This window comes from Canis aureus, chromosome 30 (genome assembly GCF_053574225.1).
Source record: "Canis aureus isolate CA01 chromosome 30, VMU_Caureus_v.1.0, whole genome shotgun sequence".
Classification (NCBI taxonomy): Eukaryota; Metazoa; Chordata; class Mammalia; order Carnivora; family Canidae; genus Canis; species Canis aureus.
The window spans coordinates 35,959,762-35,977,803 of record NC_135640.1 but is presented as its reverse complement, the minus strand read 5'-3'; the positions used below and the strand labels follow the sequence as shown (position 1 = coordinate 35,977,803).

General features: G+C 42.0%; 1 protein-coding gene and 1 long non-coding RNA gene across 8 annotated transcripts in view; both read left to right on the top strand.

Annotated features, from left to right (window-relative positions):
* HLCS (holocarboxylase synthetase) overlaps nucleotides 1–18,042 on the top strand; it is a 225,230-nt gene that overhangs the window by 77,568 nt on the left and 129,620 nt on the right. For all 7 annotated transcript variants that reach the window (XM_077879167.1, XM_077879166.1, XM_077879171.1 and 4 more), the window contains one exon: nucleotides 1,563–1,834. In XM_077879167.1, coding sequence (XP_077735293.1) covers nucleotides 1,563–1,834 — 272 coding nt within the window. The remainder of the gene's footprint in view (nucleotides 1–1,562; nucleotides 1,835–18,042) is intronic.
* LOC144301924 (uncharacterized) overlaps nucleotides 6,206–18,042 on the top strand; it is a 27,572-nt gene continuing 15,735 nt past the window's right edge. Inside the window, exon 1 of the long non-coding RNA XR_013368833.1 lies at nucleotides 6,206–6,595. This is a non-coding gene — a long non-coding RNA (uncharacterized LOC144301924). The remainder of the gene's footprint in view (nucleotides 6,596–18,042) is intronic.

The window sequence follows — 18,042 nt, the reverse complement described above, 5'->3', positions numbered from 1 at the left end:
TAATTTTTAAAAATATTTATTTAAAAAAGAGAAACAGTGTGTGTGAGTGGGGGAGGGGCAAAGGGGGAAGGAGAGGGAGAAGCCGACTCCGTGCCGAGTGTGTAGAGCTTGACACAGGGCTTGATCTCATGACTCTGAGGTCATTACCTGAGCTGAAACCAAGAGTCGGTACCTTAACCAACTGAGCCTCCCAGGCATCCCAACTGTCTAATTTTAATACATTTGGTATTGGCCTCTCGGGGTAATAACTCCTCTCTGATCCCATGTTTCCCTGGTGCCCCACCTTGTACCCCACCCTGAAGGGAAGTCCTCCAGGGCTCGAGAGGATGTTGCAGCCTTCCAGGAGCCTCCAAGACCCCTTCTTGTTTTAGGAATTAGAACTCTGTTCTGGGTTAGGCAAGGTTTCTGGAAGATTCTATCTCCCTCCCAACCCCCTCCCCCCTGGACCCATATTCAGACAAAGAGAAAGCAGCTGTTGGGTTCCCCATTATTTTCTGATGTAAAAGTCATGTCCTCCCCACTACTGGTGACCTGTCAGTGGCTGGTGGTGGTCAGCTTGTCTAGGAGAACAGGGTGGAGGTCCTCCAGTGGTGGAGAGTGATAGCTATTGTCTTAGTACTTTGTCTTCCCTGGCTGGCTTTCTTTCTTAAAGATTTTGTTCATTTATTCATGAGAGATACACAGAGAGAGGCAGAGACACAGGCAGAGGGAGAAGAAGGCTCCTCGCAGGGAGCCTGATGTGGGGCTTGACCCCAGGACCCTGGGATCACACCCTGAGCCAAAGGCAGATGCTCAATCACTGAGCCATCCAGGTGGCCCTTCTGTGACTGCTTTCACTGGCATTTTACAGTATTTCCCCAGCCTAGGAGGAGGAATTTCCTTGAGAGGCGAAAGTATAAAGCTGTACATTTCCTGCAAAATGCACAGATTAGAGAATTACTAAGGAGCTCTAGAGCTGGAGAAGACTTGAAAGATATAGGACATAGTGCTGGATAGAAAATTTAATAAGGAGCTATATTTTTTTCTTTGGATCCTGGCTTCTGAATGGTTTGCAGTTGACCCTTGAACAATGTGATGATTAGGAGAATCCCCTCCCCCCCCATCCCTACCAGTGTAGGTTGAAAATCCACAGCATATAATTTTGCCTTCCCCAAAACTTAACTGGTAATAGCGTGCTATTAACTGGAAACCTTACCAATGGCATAAACGGTCTATTAACCCATATTTTGCATGCTGTGTGTATTATATACAGTATCCTTACAATAAGGTAAGCTAGAGAAAAGAAAAGGTTATTGAGAAAAGCATAAGGAAGAGAACGTAATTTTCAGCACTGAACAGTGTTTACCGAAAAAAGCCCATGTATAAGTGGACCTGCATCGTGTAGACATACTCCAAATACTTCCTGTCTATCGTATGATAGCGTAGATGTTTGGAATATGTTACTTAGCTCTCACTGGTCCTGAATTAGGAAGTACTTACATTACCAAGTGGCATTTTAGGGAAAGGCTACCGTCACCTAATGTAATGCCGAATTACGACCTCTTCATTTCTTTATAATGCAGGAAATCTTGGACCCTCTTATGCAGTGGCTGGGAGAACATGTGGATCCTGAAGGAGTAATAAAATCCAGCAAGCTGTCCCTTAAGTTTCTTTCATCCTACACGTCTGAAATAGAAATCACCCCATCTGCTCTACCTGTGGTCACAGACGTGGGCACCTTCTCTTCAGAAAATTTTAACCTAGAGATCTACCGACAAAATCTGCAGACAAAGCGACTTGGGAAAGTTATTCTGTTTGCCGAGGTGACGCCCACCACGATGAACCTTCTGGACGGGTAAGTTGTGGCCGGATATTGTGTACCTACTCAGAGGAGTCCAGTTATGTTGATTGTCCTGTCTGACTGGTGCTGGGGGAGAAGGGGTAGAGGGAACGAAGGATTACTCCCAATAATCCCATCAGCAAAAAGATGGGAGTTCCCTTATCCTGGAAGAGGTAAAATGTAGGAAGAAAAATTGAGAAATGTTTCTTGATCACAGGTTTGTACCTCAAAACAAGGGGATTTTGTGTTTTTTTTTTTTGTTTTTGTTTTTTAATTTATTTTTTATTGGTGTTCAATTTACCAGCATACAGAATAACCCCCAGTGCCCGTCACCCATTCACTCCCACCCCCCACCCTCCTCCCCTTCCACCACCCCTAGTTCATTTCCCAGAGTTAGGAGTCTTTACGTTCTGTCTCCCTTTCTGATATTTCCCACACATTTCTTCTCCCTTCCCTTATATTCCCTTTCACTATTATATTCCCCACATGAATGAGACCATATAATGTTTGTCCTTCTCCGACTGACTGACTTCACTCAGCATAATACCCTCCAGTTCCATCCACGTTGAAGCAAATGGTGGGTATTTGTCGTTTCTAATGGCTGAGTAATATTCCATTGTATACATAAACCACATCTTCTTTATCCATTCATCTGTCGATGGACACCGAGGCTCCTTCCACAGTTTGGCTATCGTGGCCATTGCTGCTAGAAACATCGGGGTGCAGGTGTCCCGGCGTTTCATTGCATCTGTATCTTTGGGGTAAATCCCCAGCAGTGCAATTGCTGGGTCGTAGGGCAGGTCTATTTTTAACTGTTTGAGGAACCTCCACACAGTTTTCCAGAGTGGCTGCACCAGTTCACATTCCCACCAACAGTGTAAGAGGGTTCCCAAAACAAGGGGATTTTGTGAATCATGACTCTCTTCCTTTGCTAGTGGGCTTTTCAGATGATCCTTGGAAAAAACTTCATGAAAAAATGTCTTCAACCAGTGGCGTTATTACTCAGTTTATCCTTTTATTTGTGTGTGGTCGTAACCGGCGTTTAACACTTAGTCGAAAGTGTTTTGAGGGGGTTAGGACATTTGAACGATAGGTGAACTGTGTTAAATTGAAACAAATTGGAAATTTTGAACGTTCGCAAACCCATTTTGATATGTTCCTACCCAATCCAGTTTGTAAGCGCTCTGTAATCCCATTTAGATGTTCGAGGGTTTTTTGTTTTTTTTTTAAAGATTTATTTATTTATTCATGAAAGACAGAAAGAGAGAGGCAGAGACACTGGCAGAGGGAGAAGCAGACTCCCTGCAGGAAGCCCGATGTGGGACTCGATCCCGGATCCCAGGATCATGCTCTGATCCGAAGGCAGATACCCAACTGCTGAGCCACCTGGGTGTCCCAAGATGTTCGAGGTTTATTCTTACAGAGCTTTCCTTCTTATTTCTTCTGTTTCTTGGACTTCAGTTAAAGTTTAAAAAAACTTAACTTGTCACATCTTGTCAAACAGATGAAAGGCGTTTTCACTCTTAAATTAGTATTAATCAGTAGTCTTATATTGAGATCATTTAAAAAGTAGGCTTATAGAGGGAGTGAATAAGAAAGGCATCTTCCTTCAACATGGGACTAAAGTTTCAGGAATGTAAGATTCCAAAATAAACCACAAAGCACTGGATTCCCAGTTTCTGGGCTTTTTCACTCATGGGACTACACAATTAGATGCGTAATTCACAGTAGGGAAATATTTTGGTCTTTCTTATTATTTTCTGGAATTTGATATGTTCATATAAAATGATGAGATAACCTTAGCATTTTCTTGATGGTCATACTCAAAGCCATGGAACTGGCAGTTTTGTGTGAAGAGTTTGCAGGGGAAGCGCTCGTGTCGCGGGACTGGTAGAGCCAGGCGGGTGTAATGGGAATGGGAATATGAGCCATGGTCATGAACAGTTCTTGTTTTGCCGGGTTATTGTGTGTTGTCATGGGTACTTTCTTTATTAGTGTTCCCAACCTCTTCTGCTTCCCCTACTACCTGGGCCCTTGCTCTTCGACGAGAAGGAAAAAGCCTGTGTTTGTATATGGCACAATCGCGCGTGTGAGCTCTCTGGTAATCCTTTATTACTCAAGAGAACACTATGTTGAAAAGGTGACCTGTTATAATTATATTTTCCAAATAAAAGAATCAGACATGGTATTTGCTGTAAGATTTGGGGAGATTAAGTTTATTATTATTTTTTTTAATTTAATTTTTTTAAGGATTTTATTTATTCATGAGAGACACAGAGAGAAGCAGAGACACAGGCAGAGGGAGAAGCGGGCTCCCTGTGAGGAGCCGGATGAGGGAGTCGATCCCAGGATTTCAGGATTATGCCCTGAGCCAAAGGCAGATGCTCAACCACTGAGCCACCCCAGTGCCCGGGAGGTTAAATTTAGATAGAAAAACACTGACACTTCTTGTCCATATTTGTTTGGCAATAGTAAAGAATATTTTATGTTGGGACGATCTTGAGCCACTGGATTATGGCCTCTGAGCTCCTGTAGTGGGCAGCGCATTACAGAGGGGACTGCAAGCCCTCTAGAGTGGATGGCCTGTCGCCTGTGTAATCAGATGGTTGGGTTTCCTTACACCCTTGTGAACACATGTTTTAGAATGGAAAAAAAAATGCCAGGTAAATACTGCTTTAGTACCCTTGAATACTGGTAAGTTCCTTTTTGATAATGAACTCTTTTTTCCCCCTTAAATTCTGTGTTAAGCAGCATGAGTCTGTAAAAGCGTGTAGCTGAGCGTCACAACCGTGGAGTCGGAATCTTCTGTAGGATGAAGTTTTTATTTTTATAAAAGAGAAAAATATTTTGGCTTTTCCAAGGGCATTTAGGAAGCTTCTTTGTTTCTCTTCTTGCCTGGTCTCTGTAGAACACAGAGAATGAAATAGCTTTGATGATTAATGATTAATCCCTCTCCTTGGCACAGAGCAGATATTGCATAAATAAATAGTGGCCGCTCACCGTAACTTACAGATGTCCTCTCCCACTGCTCGCATGGCTTCCTTCCTAACACCAAGAGATAAAGTTACTCACTGCAGCCTAGTGAGTGAGTCAGCAGGCCTGGTGAGAAGTTCCTGGGGGTGGGGTGGGGTGGATGGGTTGTAGTCTTTTTTAGGAGAAGGAATTTGAAGAGGTCACCTTGTTGCCAAAAACTCAGTTGTCCACCAAGGGACCATGAGATAGATAGATGAAACATATGGCTTATTACTTTCTAAGAGTAAGACTGAAACCATTTCATTTCTTTTCTTTCTTTCTTTCTTTCTTTCTTTCTTTCTTTCTTTCTTTCTTGATTTATTTGTTTGTTTGTTTGTTTGTTTGTTTTTGAGGAGAGAGAACATGAGAGCAGGGGGAGGGGCAGAGGGTGAGAGAGAATCTCCAGCAGATTCTGCACCGAGTGGGGAGCCCGATGTGGGGCTTGATCCCTCGACCCTGAGATTGTGACCTGAGCTGAAGTCAAGAGTTACATGCTTAACTGATTAACCCACCCAGGTGCTCCAGGCCAAAACCATTTCTATAGCTAATATTATATTTGATCCCATATGAGCTATCCTCTTGGAAGTACAATCTATTGTGATTATAATAATACCAGCTAACATGTATTAAAACCTTTTATTTTCCAGACACTGCTTCAATGTACTTTATATGTATCAACAAATTTCATACATTATCTCTTAGTGCCTAGGGTCATCAGAGTCAAACTCTGGTTTCATGCCAGCATGTAGAAAGCTGCATATCAGAATTTACTGTATATGGAACTGTTCCTGTTGATTGACCACATCAATAGATCCATTATGCAGAACAAGGAGAATTTTCAAAAGAATGGCCTGGGTCTGAACTCCATGTGTGTTTCTTTCTTTATGTCTCTCACTTCTGTGGCTCTTTCCTAATGGTCTGGAATAGAGGTAAAATTTAAATTAGATAATAGATCTTTATTATAAGGTTTTTTTTTTTTATGTTTTATTTATTTATTCATGAAAGACACAGAGAGAGGCAGAGACACAGGCAGAGGGAGAAGCAGGCTCCCTGTAGGGAGCCCAACGCAGGACTTGATCCCCAGACCTGGGATCATGACCTGAGCCGAAGGCAAATGCTCAACTACTGAGCCACCCAGGCGTCCCTCTTATGAGGTTTCTAAAATCTTTTTTCTCTGCCTCCAGCACCCCCATGCACTGTGCTGCTGTGAGTGAAATGGAGACCATGAGATACCCTGGGCAGGGAGTGGAAAGTCTCCCTGGGGTGGTGGTAGGTAAGTTCCTGGTCATGCTCTCTAGCCTGGTGTCCTTGGGTTGTGGCTTTGCCTTTTAGGAGGGTCCTGACTGTATCATATTTGAGATATACATCAGAGGGAATGGGCTTCTGACACCCACTCTCTGTGAGGGCTCAGGGTTGGTGTTCTTAGGGTGAAATCACGGCCTTCTAGGTCAGCCTTATGGTTTCCATAGAGATAGAAGTTTCTGAAGACTGTAATAGGCCTCTGATGGTTCTGTGTGAATAACCATCAAAGAAGAATCATGGGCGAAAATAATTATTTGAGTACTAACATTAATTCTGTGTCACTGCCTACTCAGTGCCATTAGAGGTATTTTTCTTATGTTACTAGTGCAAATTGAGGACGATTTGGAAATTTCTCTTCTGACAAATACTTCAGAGGGCATCCTACTTTCTCCTTTGGCTACAAACCCAGTTAACCTACCGTGGCCCTGAGACAGGCATTGAAAGCTTCCATTTGATCTCAAGGTATGAAAGCTGGCTGGTGTGAAAGCCATGCACCACGACCGCCTTCACGCTGGCCCCTAAACTGTGAACTTTAAAGGTGTGTTAGTAATTCAGCAGAGGGGAAGGAGCTCTGGGGAAGGGGAGTAACTGGCGGGGGGAGGGGGTGGAGGGGATAAGGCAGCTGCTTGCTGGCAACTAAATCAAGGCAATTGAAGGGCCTTGTGGGCTCCCCTCTCCAAATATAAGAAGTGAAAGCCATGTCAGTGGGTAATGTTCCCCTAATCGTGGCCGAGCTACCCACCAGTCTGATTAGGACAGATAATTTCACCCTGTATTTCCTGTTCTAGTCATTTTCCCTGGCATGTGTTTCTGACCCTGAAATGGGTTCTCTACTCCATTGTCAGGGTAACCTTTTGGATGTAATGCTGGATTTGATTGCCTTTAGACCCTTTTCTTTTTCTTTCTGCCCTATTTCCTGGTAGATTTTCCTGTGACCAGTTAGCTCAGCTGATTGGATAGGGCCCAAGGGCATGGGTTCAGTACTGTGTCTGGACCAGTGAACTTTACAATGTCCCACAGTCACGTCCTACAGCTGTGCACCCCGGAAGCCATTTATAAATGTGAGCTATTGGTGGTGGTGGGGTCTACACCACCCAGTGGTGGCGATAGATGGTGCTAATCCATCATCACTGCTGGGAGAAATAACTCCAAGTTGCATGGTTGGGATACTACATTGTGTCTCATCTCATGATAAGTTTCAGCTGTGGAGAAGGCATTAGGCTAGACCACAGAGCTTGGGAGTAACTGAGTTATGATATATATATTTTAAAGATTTTACTTATTTCTTCATGAGAGACACACACACACAGAGGCAGAAGCATAAGTAGAGGGAAAAGCAGGCTCTCACTGGGGAGCCCGATGTGGGACTCGATCTCATGACCCTGGGGATCACGACCTGAGCCAAAGGCAGATGCTCAACCCCTGAGCCACCCAGGTGCCCCAAGTTATGATAATTTTGGAGTTGTCACTTATTAGACTTTGACTCATATCATCTTTTTCAATGACTTTTGCCAAGTCGCTGTCAGATGTTGAAATAACTCCTGTGTGAAGCCACAGTTGATGGCGAGTCAGATGGACACAAACTTGTTGATACTGGTTTCCTTTGCATATACTGCTATATCCCCAATAAACACACCCAGAGCGGCCACTTTTTTATTTGTAAGGAATAATACAGATTTCCTTATTAAATAAGTTGTTTATTTTCTTACTATTGTTTAAGTCTCTGGGTTTTTCAGGCTGATGCTTGCCTTCCTCATTCATGGAATAAGCATTTATGACGTGCCTGCTATATGCCAGGCACTGTGTTAGGTGCATGAGGGAGAATGATGGAGAGGGTACTACCCCAGCCTTACAGTGCATTGGAAGACTCAAATTGCAGCGCACGTTCAGTCCATACACGTTGTAGGTACCCTTCTTGTTCTGAGCATGAGGGCTTCGGGTGGAGAGAAGCGGACGTATTAGGTAACGTGTTGGAGGGAAGGAAGTAGACTGGTCAGTGAATTTTTTTTTTTGAGCAGTTACTATGTGTCAGGCATCATTCCTTTTTTTTTCTTTTTTTTTAAATAATAAATTTATTTTTTATTGGTTTCAATTTGCCAACATACAGAATAACACCCAGTGCTCATCCTGTCAAGTGCCCCCCTCAGTGCCCGCCACCCAGTCACCCCCACCCCCTGCCCTCCTCCCCTTCCACCACCCCTAGTTCGTTTCCCAGAGTTAGGAGTCTTCCATGTTCTATCTCTCTTTCTGGTATTTCCTACCCATTTCTTATCCATAAATCTCCCGGTCTGGTGAGCAGAATGCTAGAACTGAATATTTTATCGCGCCCTGGCTCTGTAACTGTGGCAATATCCCTCCCCTGGGCCTTGCTCTCAGCTGTGAGATCTGGGGCGCTGTACCCTCCCTCGATCGGGCGATCTTCCTGAGTCGGCCTCTTTCACCAGCCAGCCTTGCTCCAGCACCTCTGGAAGGCTGAAATGGTTTTGTGAATTAGGCTCACTTTGCATGGGAGACAGTGGACTTCCTGCAGGCAAATGGAGTGAAATGGAAAAACAATCCCATAACACAGTTTTGGAAAACATTTTGGGGGAATCACTTCGGGGAGCACTGCCACCATCATTTCAGAAAGAGGATTTTTGTTTCAGCATTTAGGGCCCATCCTAGCTTCTCGCCACTCTGCATATGTGTCTACTCGGTCCCAAATATCTCTTTTCCCTTTTCTGCTCTTCTGGTTCTGTTCCCCTAACTTGCTCTCCTGCACACCCTCCTCCCCTGAAGTCGAGGCCTGAGAGACAGAAATTGGGCTGGAACTAATTTAATGGCTGAGTGACCTCACAGTAGAGAAACAGCCGGATCCTAATAGGGGTCTTTGTCTACATTTCCACCCTGGCTGGTAGCATGCCAGTCAAGAGTCAAGCTAGAGACACAGGTGGAAGCGATTAGACCTGTCATAAGGTTTGAAAAATTGATTCTGGAGGCGAAGTGAATAGATTGAACTTGACAGTGTTGTCCTAAAGATTCTAAGGGAAAATTCTGTAGTTTAATTTGAAATCCCTTGATTATTCATTAGCTTTCCAGATGGCTTTTGTTGACGTTTTACATATTAATGCCTGTATTGTGTTATTGGTGTACTCTTAATGTGCACATAGGTAATGAGCAAAGAATAAATACATGGGTAAGTGTCCCAAATTAATGGGATGTTGGTATAATTGTGAAATAAAGGGTTTTTAAGAAGTTGATTGCTTTGGAATAATTAGTGTGAGCTTTTTTATGGGCCAATTTGGTACTTCTAAAGTGAAAATTATTGAAGTATTTTAAAGAAACCTTCATTTTAATGTTTACTTCTAAATTAAGGTTTAGAATATAACTCTAGCCTTTGACTCTAGAGGTCACAACTGAAGGGCTGGTGATTTTGGCAAGTTCTCCATCAAATGCTTCCCTCCCCCCCAAATTCAACACCTGAATAAGTTAACCTTTCACATGCCAAGCTCCTGGAAGTGAATTTTGAAGTGGCACATTATTTTCCAGAGATGCCTCCACATTAATTTTTAGTGTTTTAGGATGTTTGCTTTCACAGTCTGTAGCTGATTTTTTTTTTTTTTTTAAAGTGGGGTAAACTCATTGTGAGGCTTGCCATTTTGTGATGGTTGCAACATGTGTTGTCTGGGTAGCATTTTCATTAGAATTGGACCTTCTTTGTCTCTCTTATCATTAAACAACATTTAACTATTGGATAACCTGAAGCGTCCTAGGTTTTGCTGTACAGAAGAGTGAGGGTGAATATAACCATCCAGCGATGGCCATGTGAGCAGTGAACGTCATTGGCTTCAGGGGCATGCAGGACAGGCTGCCCAGCCATGGCGGTGCTTCTTCTGGACCCCACACACAATGGAAGCTCTTCCTCTGGAGCCTTCTTCCAAACACACTGCACAGTCTTCTCATGTTCTCAGTGGTGGTGATTTTTAATCTTTTGAGGGTATGCCAGACCAAAAAACCAAAACCAAAATCAAACCAAACCATACCAAACACAAAACCCTAAAATACTATCGTGAGGTATCCACTGTGGGAAGTATTTGCAGAAACAACTAGTTCCCCATGGTTTACTCATTTTTAATTCCTGAGGATAGGCTTACTGGTTTGACCTAGGGGCTTAGATCTGAGGATGTACTAGGTTGGAATTCCAGTTTTGCCTTTTACTACATGAGTGATCTTAGTGATCAGAAACCATGCAGGCCACCATTTACTTATCCTTAATCTTCATCACATGCTCTTCAGTGGCAGTGCTGTGAATGTCTGTGAAACAGATCAGCATTGTCTTTGCCCCAGATTGTAATATGTATTTTCTTGGGGTGGGGTTTTTGTTGAAGATTTTGGCAGTTTTTTCTCATCATGCATGAAGCATGATGGCTCATCACTAGTTACTATCTTGCCAAAAATGTGTTGTTTTAGTCCAGCTTTTCTTGAAAGATGAGAAAACATAGTCCATTGTCTGTGTTTGTATTACCCTTGAAATATGTGGAGCCAGTTTTTCCCCCTTCTTTTAATCACATTTGTTCTTTTTTTAAATCTTCACAATTTATTATTTTCATAGGTAACAACAGTCATTTGGAAAGAGCCAGAACATCAACTCTTTGAACATTTTCATCCATTTCACGATATGCCTTGTGTATCACCCATATCTTCCTTGAACCCCTAAATTTCTCGTGCTGCTCAGAAATACGTGTTTGATGTCACACGATTGTTTTGAGTTAAACGTCTCAGATAAACTTAAAACTCTGCAGAATTGCTCAGCTGTATACCGCATTTGATACTCATTTTGTCAGATGCCTCTGTTATATTCAAACGAATAATAAAATGCCATAAAGGGTAATAAAGCGAGGTTTGGGGATGGAAAAGGCTTTCAGTAAAGAAGGTAACAGCAAATTCCCTAAACATGTTTTTCCCTGGTTCAGATGCATCTTAGAAAGCCAAGTGTTAACTGCAATTTAGAAGCGAACCGAGTCCTCTGATGGCTGGGAATGTTTTCACGCTTAGTTATTGAGTGCAGAGGAGTGGTTTCTTAATGACAGGGAGGGCCCAGAGTGGACAGATAAGAAATCTGGGGTCAGGGTAGCACATGGTGCTGACAGCATCTCACGCCTCTGAGCATTGCTGGCAAATTCCATGACTTCTCATCTTGAAACGAGCAAACTGTAGTGATGCCCACTCATAGGAATGCCACTCGTGTTGAGAGGGCCAAAGGGAGGGGTGAAATGAGGAGCCCTTTGCTCAGTGGTCGGTAAGTGCTGGTTGTATCTCCTCTTTGCCCACTGAGATGGGTACAGATGGAGACTGATGATAACCATCTACTCTAAAACACAAAAATGAAGATTGAGAATGTGTCCCAAGGTTCTACTGCAGTAAAAAAAAGTATGACAAGAAAGCAGCGTTTAAAAAACTTGGTTATGTGACAACATGGACAGGACGTCATGCTAAGTGAGAGAAGTTGGATGGAGAAAGAGAAGTACTGTGTGATGTCACTTGTATGTGGGATCTTGAAAAGCCAGGCTTGTAAGAACAGAGAGTAGAATGGTTACCAGGGAATGGGGGGGTGGGAGCTTGGAGCAGATGTTGTTTAAGAGCACAAACTTGTAATGAATGAGTTGTTCTTAAGTAAGTCCTCATGATCTAATGCACAGCACAGTGAATGTAAACAGGACCATATGATAATTGTCAAACATACTTTGAGACTAGAACGTATTCCAACCACTAAAAAAAAAAAAAAAAAAAGAATAATGTGAGGGGCGTCTTGATGGCTCAGTCAGTGAAACATCTGACTCTTGATCTCAGGGTTGTGAGTTTGCGTCCCGTGAAGGGCATGGAGCCTACTTAAAACCAAAAAACAGAAATGATAAGTAATAGAGGTGCCAATTATCGCTACAATAGCAATCACATTACAACAGATAAGTGTATCCAGTTAACACCTACATCATAAATGTACACAGTGTTATATGTCAAATATGCTTCATTTAAAAAAAGTAAAACTCAATGCAGGAAAAAAGTAAAACTTAGTTTATGAATTCACATTTTTTTTTAAAGATTTTATTTATTTATTCATGAGAGACACAGAGAGAGGCAGAGACACAGGCAGAGGGAGAAGCAGGCTCCATGCAGGGAGCCCGATGCGGGACTCAGTCCCTGGACCCCAGGATCATGCCCTGAGCCAAAGGCAGACGCTCAATCACTGAGCCATTCAGGTGCCCCTAGTTTCTAAGTGGAAAAATTTTAAATATTCTTAGATTTTGATATTCATGATCAAGTATGGCCACTTACCTGTATACATGTGAGGAAGTAGAGGCTGAACTGTGGGTTAAAACGTTTGTTTTCGTAAAAATGTGTTAGGTGATCAAGCAGATCTTTTTCCCTTGGCCCCTTCTGCATACCTCTCCCCCGTTCCCTTTCCTCCCCCGACATGGCTTTGTGACTCAGAAAAATTTCTGTTTTTCTTTCACATAAAACACTTACCTGCTTTGGAGGTGAGGGTTGATTTGCTTTCATCTGCCCCTTTAAAATCTTTTACACACCTACCATTTGTCCACACACACTCGGAGCTATGAAATGCCCTTGTTTCTGCTTTTTGTTTTGGAGAGAAGCATGTTCTGTTTCTGCATGAGGGGGGATTCCATCACTCTGAGACCCAGACGCCACATTTTTTCTGCATTGCACAAGGGGTCATTCATCATTTTCATTTTTTGTTTGGCTCTCCCACAAGAGTATTCAAATTAGCGAGAAGGAAAATGATGAAGTCATTGCCTGGCAGAGAAGTGTTTTCTCGGGATGTGGGAAGGGTAGAGGAGACAAGAGAAGAGGAAGGGATTATGCTGAGGTCTCTCCCTACTTCTTTTTCTGACCTTTGGCTCTAGAGGTCACCTGGATACTAATGTAGTTTTCCCAGCTTAAAATTGGGTAAAAGAGTGTGAACAGAATTTACCCCAAAATGAAACTACATGGTGGGATCGCGGTGTCAGTGACCTTGGAAACTTAGACCGTAATTTTATCTCTGTCATTCTCACACACCAGCTGTGTGATGTTGGGGGCACCACCCAAATTCTCTGGATCCGTTTCCTTATCTGTAAAATGAGAGGGTTGTACTAGATCTGTGGCTTGATTTTATATATATATTTTAAGCAATAAAGCCCCTTTTTACATGAACTACCCCCCCCCCCGCCCCGCCCCACCCCACCCCACCCCACGCCATACAAATGGGGTTGGAGAGCCTTCTAGAGCCTGGTTCCTCAGGTCATGGGTGTCAGTCGAGACCACTGGCCAACAAAGTGCCCAAGGTCTTGTCACCTGGACACTCAGGCCCAGCTGACAGGGACAATTAAATCGTAATGACAGGCTGACATGGTTGACTGAACTGTTTTTGTTTCTTTTTGAAAACAATTTTTAATTAATTAATTTAAAAAGATTTTAATTATTTATTTAGAGTGTGAACTGGGGGAGAGGCAGATGGAGAGGGAGAGAGAGAATCTCAAGCAGAGTCTATGCTGAGGGTGGAGCCTGACACAGGGCCCAATCCCATGATCCTGAGATCATGACCTGAGCTGAAATCAAGAGTTGAATGCTTAGCTGACTGAGCCCCCCAGGAGCCCCTGGACTGTTTCTTTTTATACCCTGCCTTGTTCCAAGAAGATTTAAGGCAATGGGGATTGAAGTATATCTGTTATGAGATAAGCTCTTTCTCCTGTTGTAGGTGCAACTACACAACCTAAAGGGATTATACTGTGTTTCTTTTGTTGTTACTGTGAGTCATGTCAAAGTTATGCACGTATTAGTCATAAAACTCAGCGCCATTCAGTTTTCTGACCTTCCCCAGACTGAAAATGAGAACTGAGTGACTGGGCTCCCCTCTGGAACTCAGGGAAGCCTGGCTAGATCCCCTGCCCCTGTTAAGCTAAGTAGCTGTTATCTTGGGGTGATTATCCAGTGATTAGTCAAATGTCTCCAGTTAATAGATGAGTAATGTCTGAGAGAAGTCTCTGCTGGAGTAGCTTGGGTTTCAAACACCCAGACTCCGAGAGGGGAATCTCAGCTTTGGTGGAGAAACTTGTGTATTGCCTGTTAGGATTATAAATCTCTGATGAGAACCTCCCCTTACAAACTTGTTTCTGTTTTTGTTTAGAAGCTCAGTTAAAAGGCTTCCTGTAGCTTTCTGTATAGATGTTGTTCCTTTCTTTCCCTTCCCTTCTTTTTGTTGCAATGTATGGTGCCTCCCAACTGTTGACGATCATCGGAGGCTGTCTTGGGGTTCTGCAGGCAGGTCAGTGGAGGTGGAACCCCCTGGTAAGATTGGAAGCACTTTTCCTGTTTTGCTCTGGCACCTGGAAACTGTCATGAAACAGATCAAATCCGTTCAGCACAACGTTGTTATAGCTGGCATCTCGTAAACCCGAAATCAGACCAACAATGAATACCAAAACTCTCATGGTCTCTTAGATCTGGGGGTGGCACCTGAAAGGCCAGCTACCTGAATGCCCTCTGCACTGTTTCAGATGTTTCTGAATCCTTCATGGTGAGCAACTTTATGGCATTGTTCAATTTACAAATATTTATTGAGCTGTTACACCTTCAGGCAGCTCATCCCAGCATCTTAGGACTAGTGCTGTCCTAAAGGGATGGGTCCTTTAAAACTCGTCCCATTCCAAAGAGGAAGTCTGGCCATGGATCTAAGTCAAGAAAATTTATTTAACTTTCTCCCAAATAATAGTTAAAAGATCTGTTAATTAGTTCAGATGGTTTAAGATATTTGAGGATCATTATTGGCTGTTTTAATCCCCATATCACCTTTTTTCTCAGCATCTCCAGAAATGAACATTTAGTTATATCGCCATTTTGGGGATGAAAACTTTAGGTCTGAAGGACCAAAAGTCTTGACATAAAGCCAGCCAGTGTACATAAACTAATTATTTTTTCTGAAAGTATTTTTTTTAGTTATAAAAAGAATTCTTGACCATTATGGAAAACTAGGCAATATAGTAATTTATACTAAGGAAATGAAATTCATCTGTTACCCCACCACCTACAAATGACCATATTAATCTTTTCGTATATTTTCTTCTAGTCTGTTTTCATCCTACACAATACATGTAAGACTGTGATTATGTTGTTTATGAAATAATCACTTCCCATGCAATCAGATAGTCTGCTAAAAACACGTCTTTTGTTCTGTGCATATAGTTTGGCCATGATTTATTTAAGCAATCTCCAGTGAATGCTCTCCTGTCATTTCCAGCATTTTTCTCTTCTAAATAATAAGCATATTTCTTTTTGAGGCAATGGTTCTGTATAATTCTTTAGTTGACCCCATTACAATATTTCTTTTCCAGAAGATAATTGGAAAATTATAAAACAAAAGCAGACATTGCTAGAAGTTGAATGGTATGAGGCTAATAATACTTGTTGTTTATAACATTTCATGTTATTTCATCACCATTATATAATTCACATTGTTTCATCTTTTGTCCACAGAGATGCCATGCCTTAATAATAGCTGAAATTAATCTGGCATGTACTGTGTGGCAGGTACTGTGCATTACGTGCATTTTCACCATTCAGTCTTTACCAGAACCCTAGGAGATAGGTACCATTATGTGGTTCCCATTTTAAGAAATGAGAGAGCTATTGCTTGGAGGGTTGAAATGGCCAGAGCCATACGAAGAGTTAAGTGGTAGAACCAGCATTTAAAAGATTTGTGTGAGAGCTTTAATTCCTAGCCCCTAATACTATATTATTACAGGTGCTTTGTTGAAATCCTAATACACTATATCCCCCATCCTTCCAACGTCTATGCATATTACTAATCTTGTTATAATAGAAAATCAGATTACCTTGCATATCTAATTCTTGGTGATTTTCTTAAGTTTGTTAGGAGATTTTTTTGTGGAGGGGTATAATGGGAGTCATAGTTAAAGTCCCAGTTCTTGAGCTTACTAGTGAGACATCTTACTTAACTTGTTTGCTCTTCTGTACCATTATCTGTAAAACATGGACAGTAATACCTATATTCCTGGGTTAAATAGAAGGGTACATGTGAAAGTCTCAGTTCAGTTCCTGGTACTCATGTTGTACTAGGTACTACATAGAAGTAATTTCCTTATTTCCTTGAATTTCAACAGGGATAGGCCATCTCTAATTAGTAATTTCCTTTAAAAATTAGAATGGCATTTTTTTTTCTTTTAGCTTGTCTAGTTCACAATAACCCTTCAAAGATCAACTGTATGGATATAATGATATTTTCCTCATGTTCTCAAGTTCTGTGAACTTGAAAATAGAATAATAATAATTATCCAATTTGAAGAAGAGAGAAAAAGACTAGGGAAAAAAATCAAGCCTCAGGAACCTGTGGGATAATCTAAAAATATCCAATATATTCCACAAGAAGAGAGACAGATGAGGCAGAAAAAAATATTTGAGGAAACGATGGCCACGTGATCCCCCAAGTTGGTAAAAGACATGAATTGGCAAGTTCAATATGTTCAGCAAACCATGAACAGGATGAAGCTGATGAAAGTACACCAGAGCACATCATAGTTGAACTGCTGAAGACAAAGATAAAGGTAAAGTATTGAAAGCAGCCAGAGGAAAACATTGCTTTACATGCAGAGGAATGATGAGTTGAACATGCACAATTTATCATCAGAAATCATGGAAGCCCGAAAAGAATGGGACAGTATTTGTAAAGGGCTCCAAAAAAAAAAAAAAAAAAAAAAAAAAAAAAAAAAAAAAAAACCACAACCCTGTCAACCCAGAATTCTACACCCAGCAAAAATAGGCTTCAACAGTGAAGGCAAAATACACTCCCAGATAAAAGGACACTAAGATAAATTGTTATAGTGCAGATACACTGGATAGAATGCCAATGGGAGTGCCAGGGAGTAGAGGGAACTACGCCAGAGGGAAACTTGGATCCTTCAAGAAGAAACGAAACAGCAACTGAGTAAATTTACAGTACCTTTCCCTACTTAATTTCTTTTTTTTTTTTAAGATTTTATTTACTTATTCATGAGAGACACACAGAGAGAGAGAAAGAGAAAGAGGGAGAGGCAGAAACACAGGCAGAGGAAGAAGCAGGCTCCATGCAGAGAGCCCGATGTGGGACTTGATCCTGGGACTCCAGGATTGCGCCCCGGACCAAAAGCAGGCGTTAAACTGCTGAGCCACCCGGGGATCCCCCTTACTTAATTTCTTTAAAGCAGTATGACTTAAAAAAAAAAAGATTTTATTTATTTATCTAAGAGCACAAAAGGGCTTGGGGAGGGGCACAGGAAGAGGGAGAAGCAGGCTCCATGCTGAGCAGGGAGCCCAATGTGGTGCTTGATCCCAAGACCCTGGAATTGTGACCTGAGCCGAAGGCTGATGCCTAACCAACTGAGCCTCCCAGGCGCCCCAATATATGACTGTTTACAGCAAAAATTATAACATCTGGCATCACCTTGTGTATGCTGGTGGTGTACATATAACAACTCTAACATAAAGGAAAGTAGAAGAGGAGTAAATGGAACTATATGGTGGCAGTATTTCTACATCTGATGTGAAATGGTATAAACTTGATAGATGTGTCAGTTAAGCATTTATATTGTAATCACTAGAAATGTAAGGCAAAGGGGTGTCCAGGTGGCTCAGTCAGTTAAGGGTCTGACTCTTGATTTCGGCTGAGGTCATAATCCAGGAGATCAAGCCCTGTATTGCATTCCATGCTCAGCGGGGAATCTACTTGAGATTCTTTCTCTCTCTCTCCCTCTGCCCCTCCCCTCACACAAAATCTCTCTTTAAATAAATTAATTAAAAGAAATCTTTTTGCCTTATGAAACATAAGGCAAGGAAGTACAGCTAAAAAGCAAGTAGATAAACTAAAAATCCAAATAATT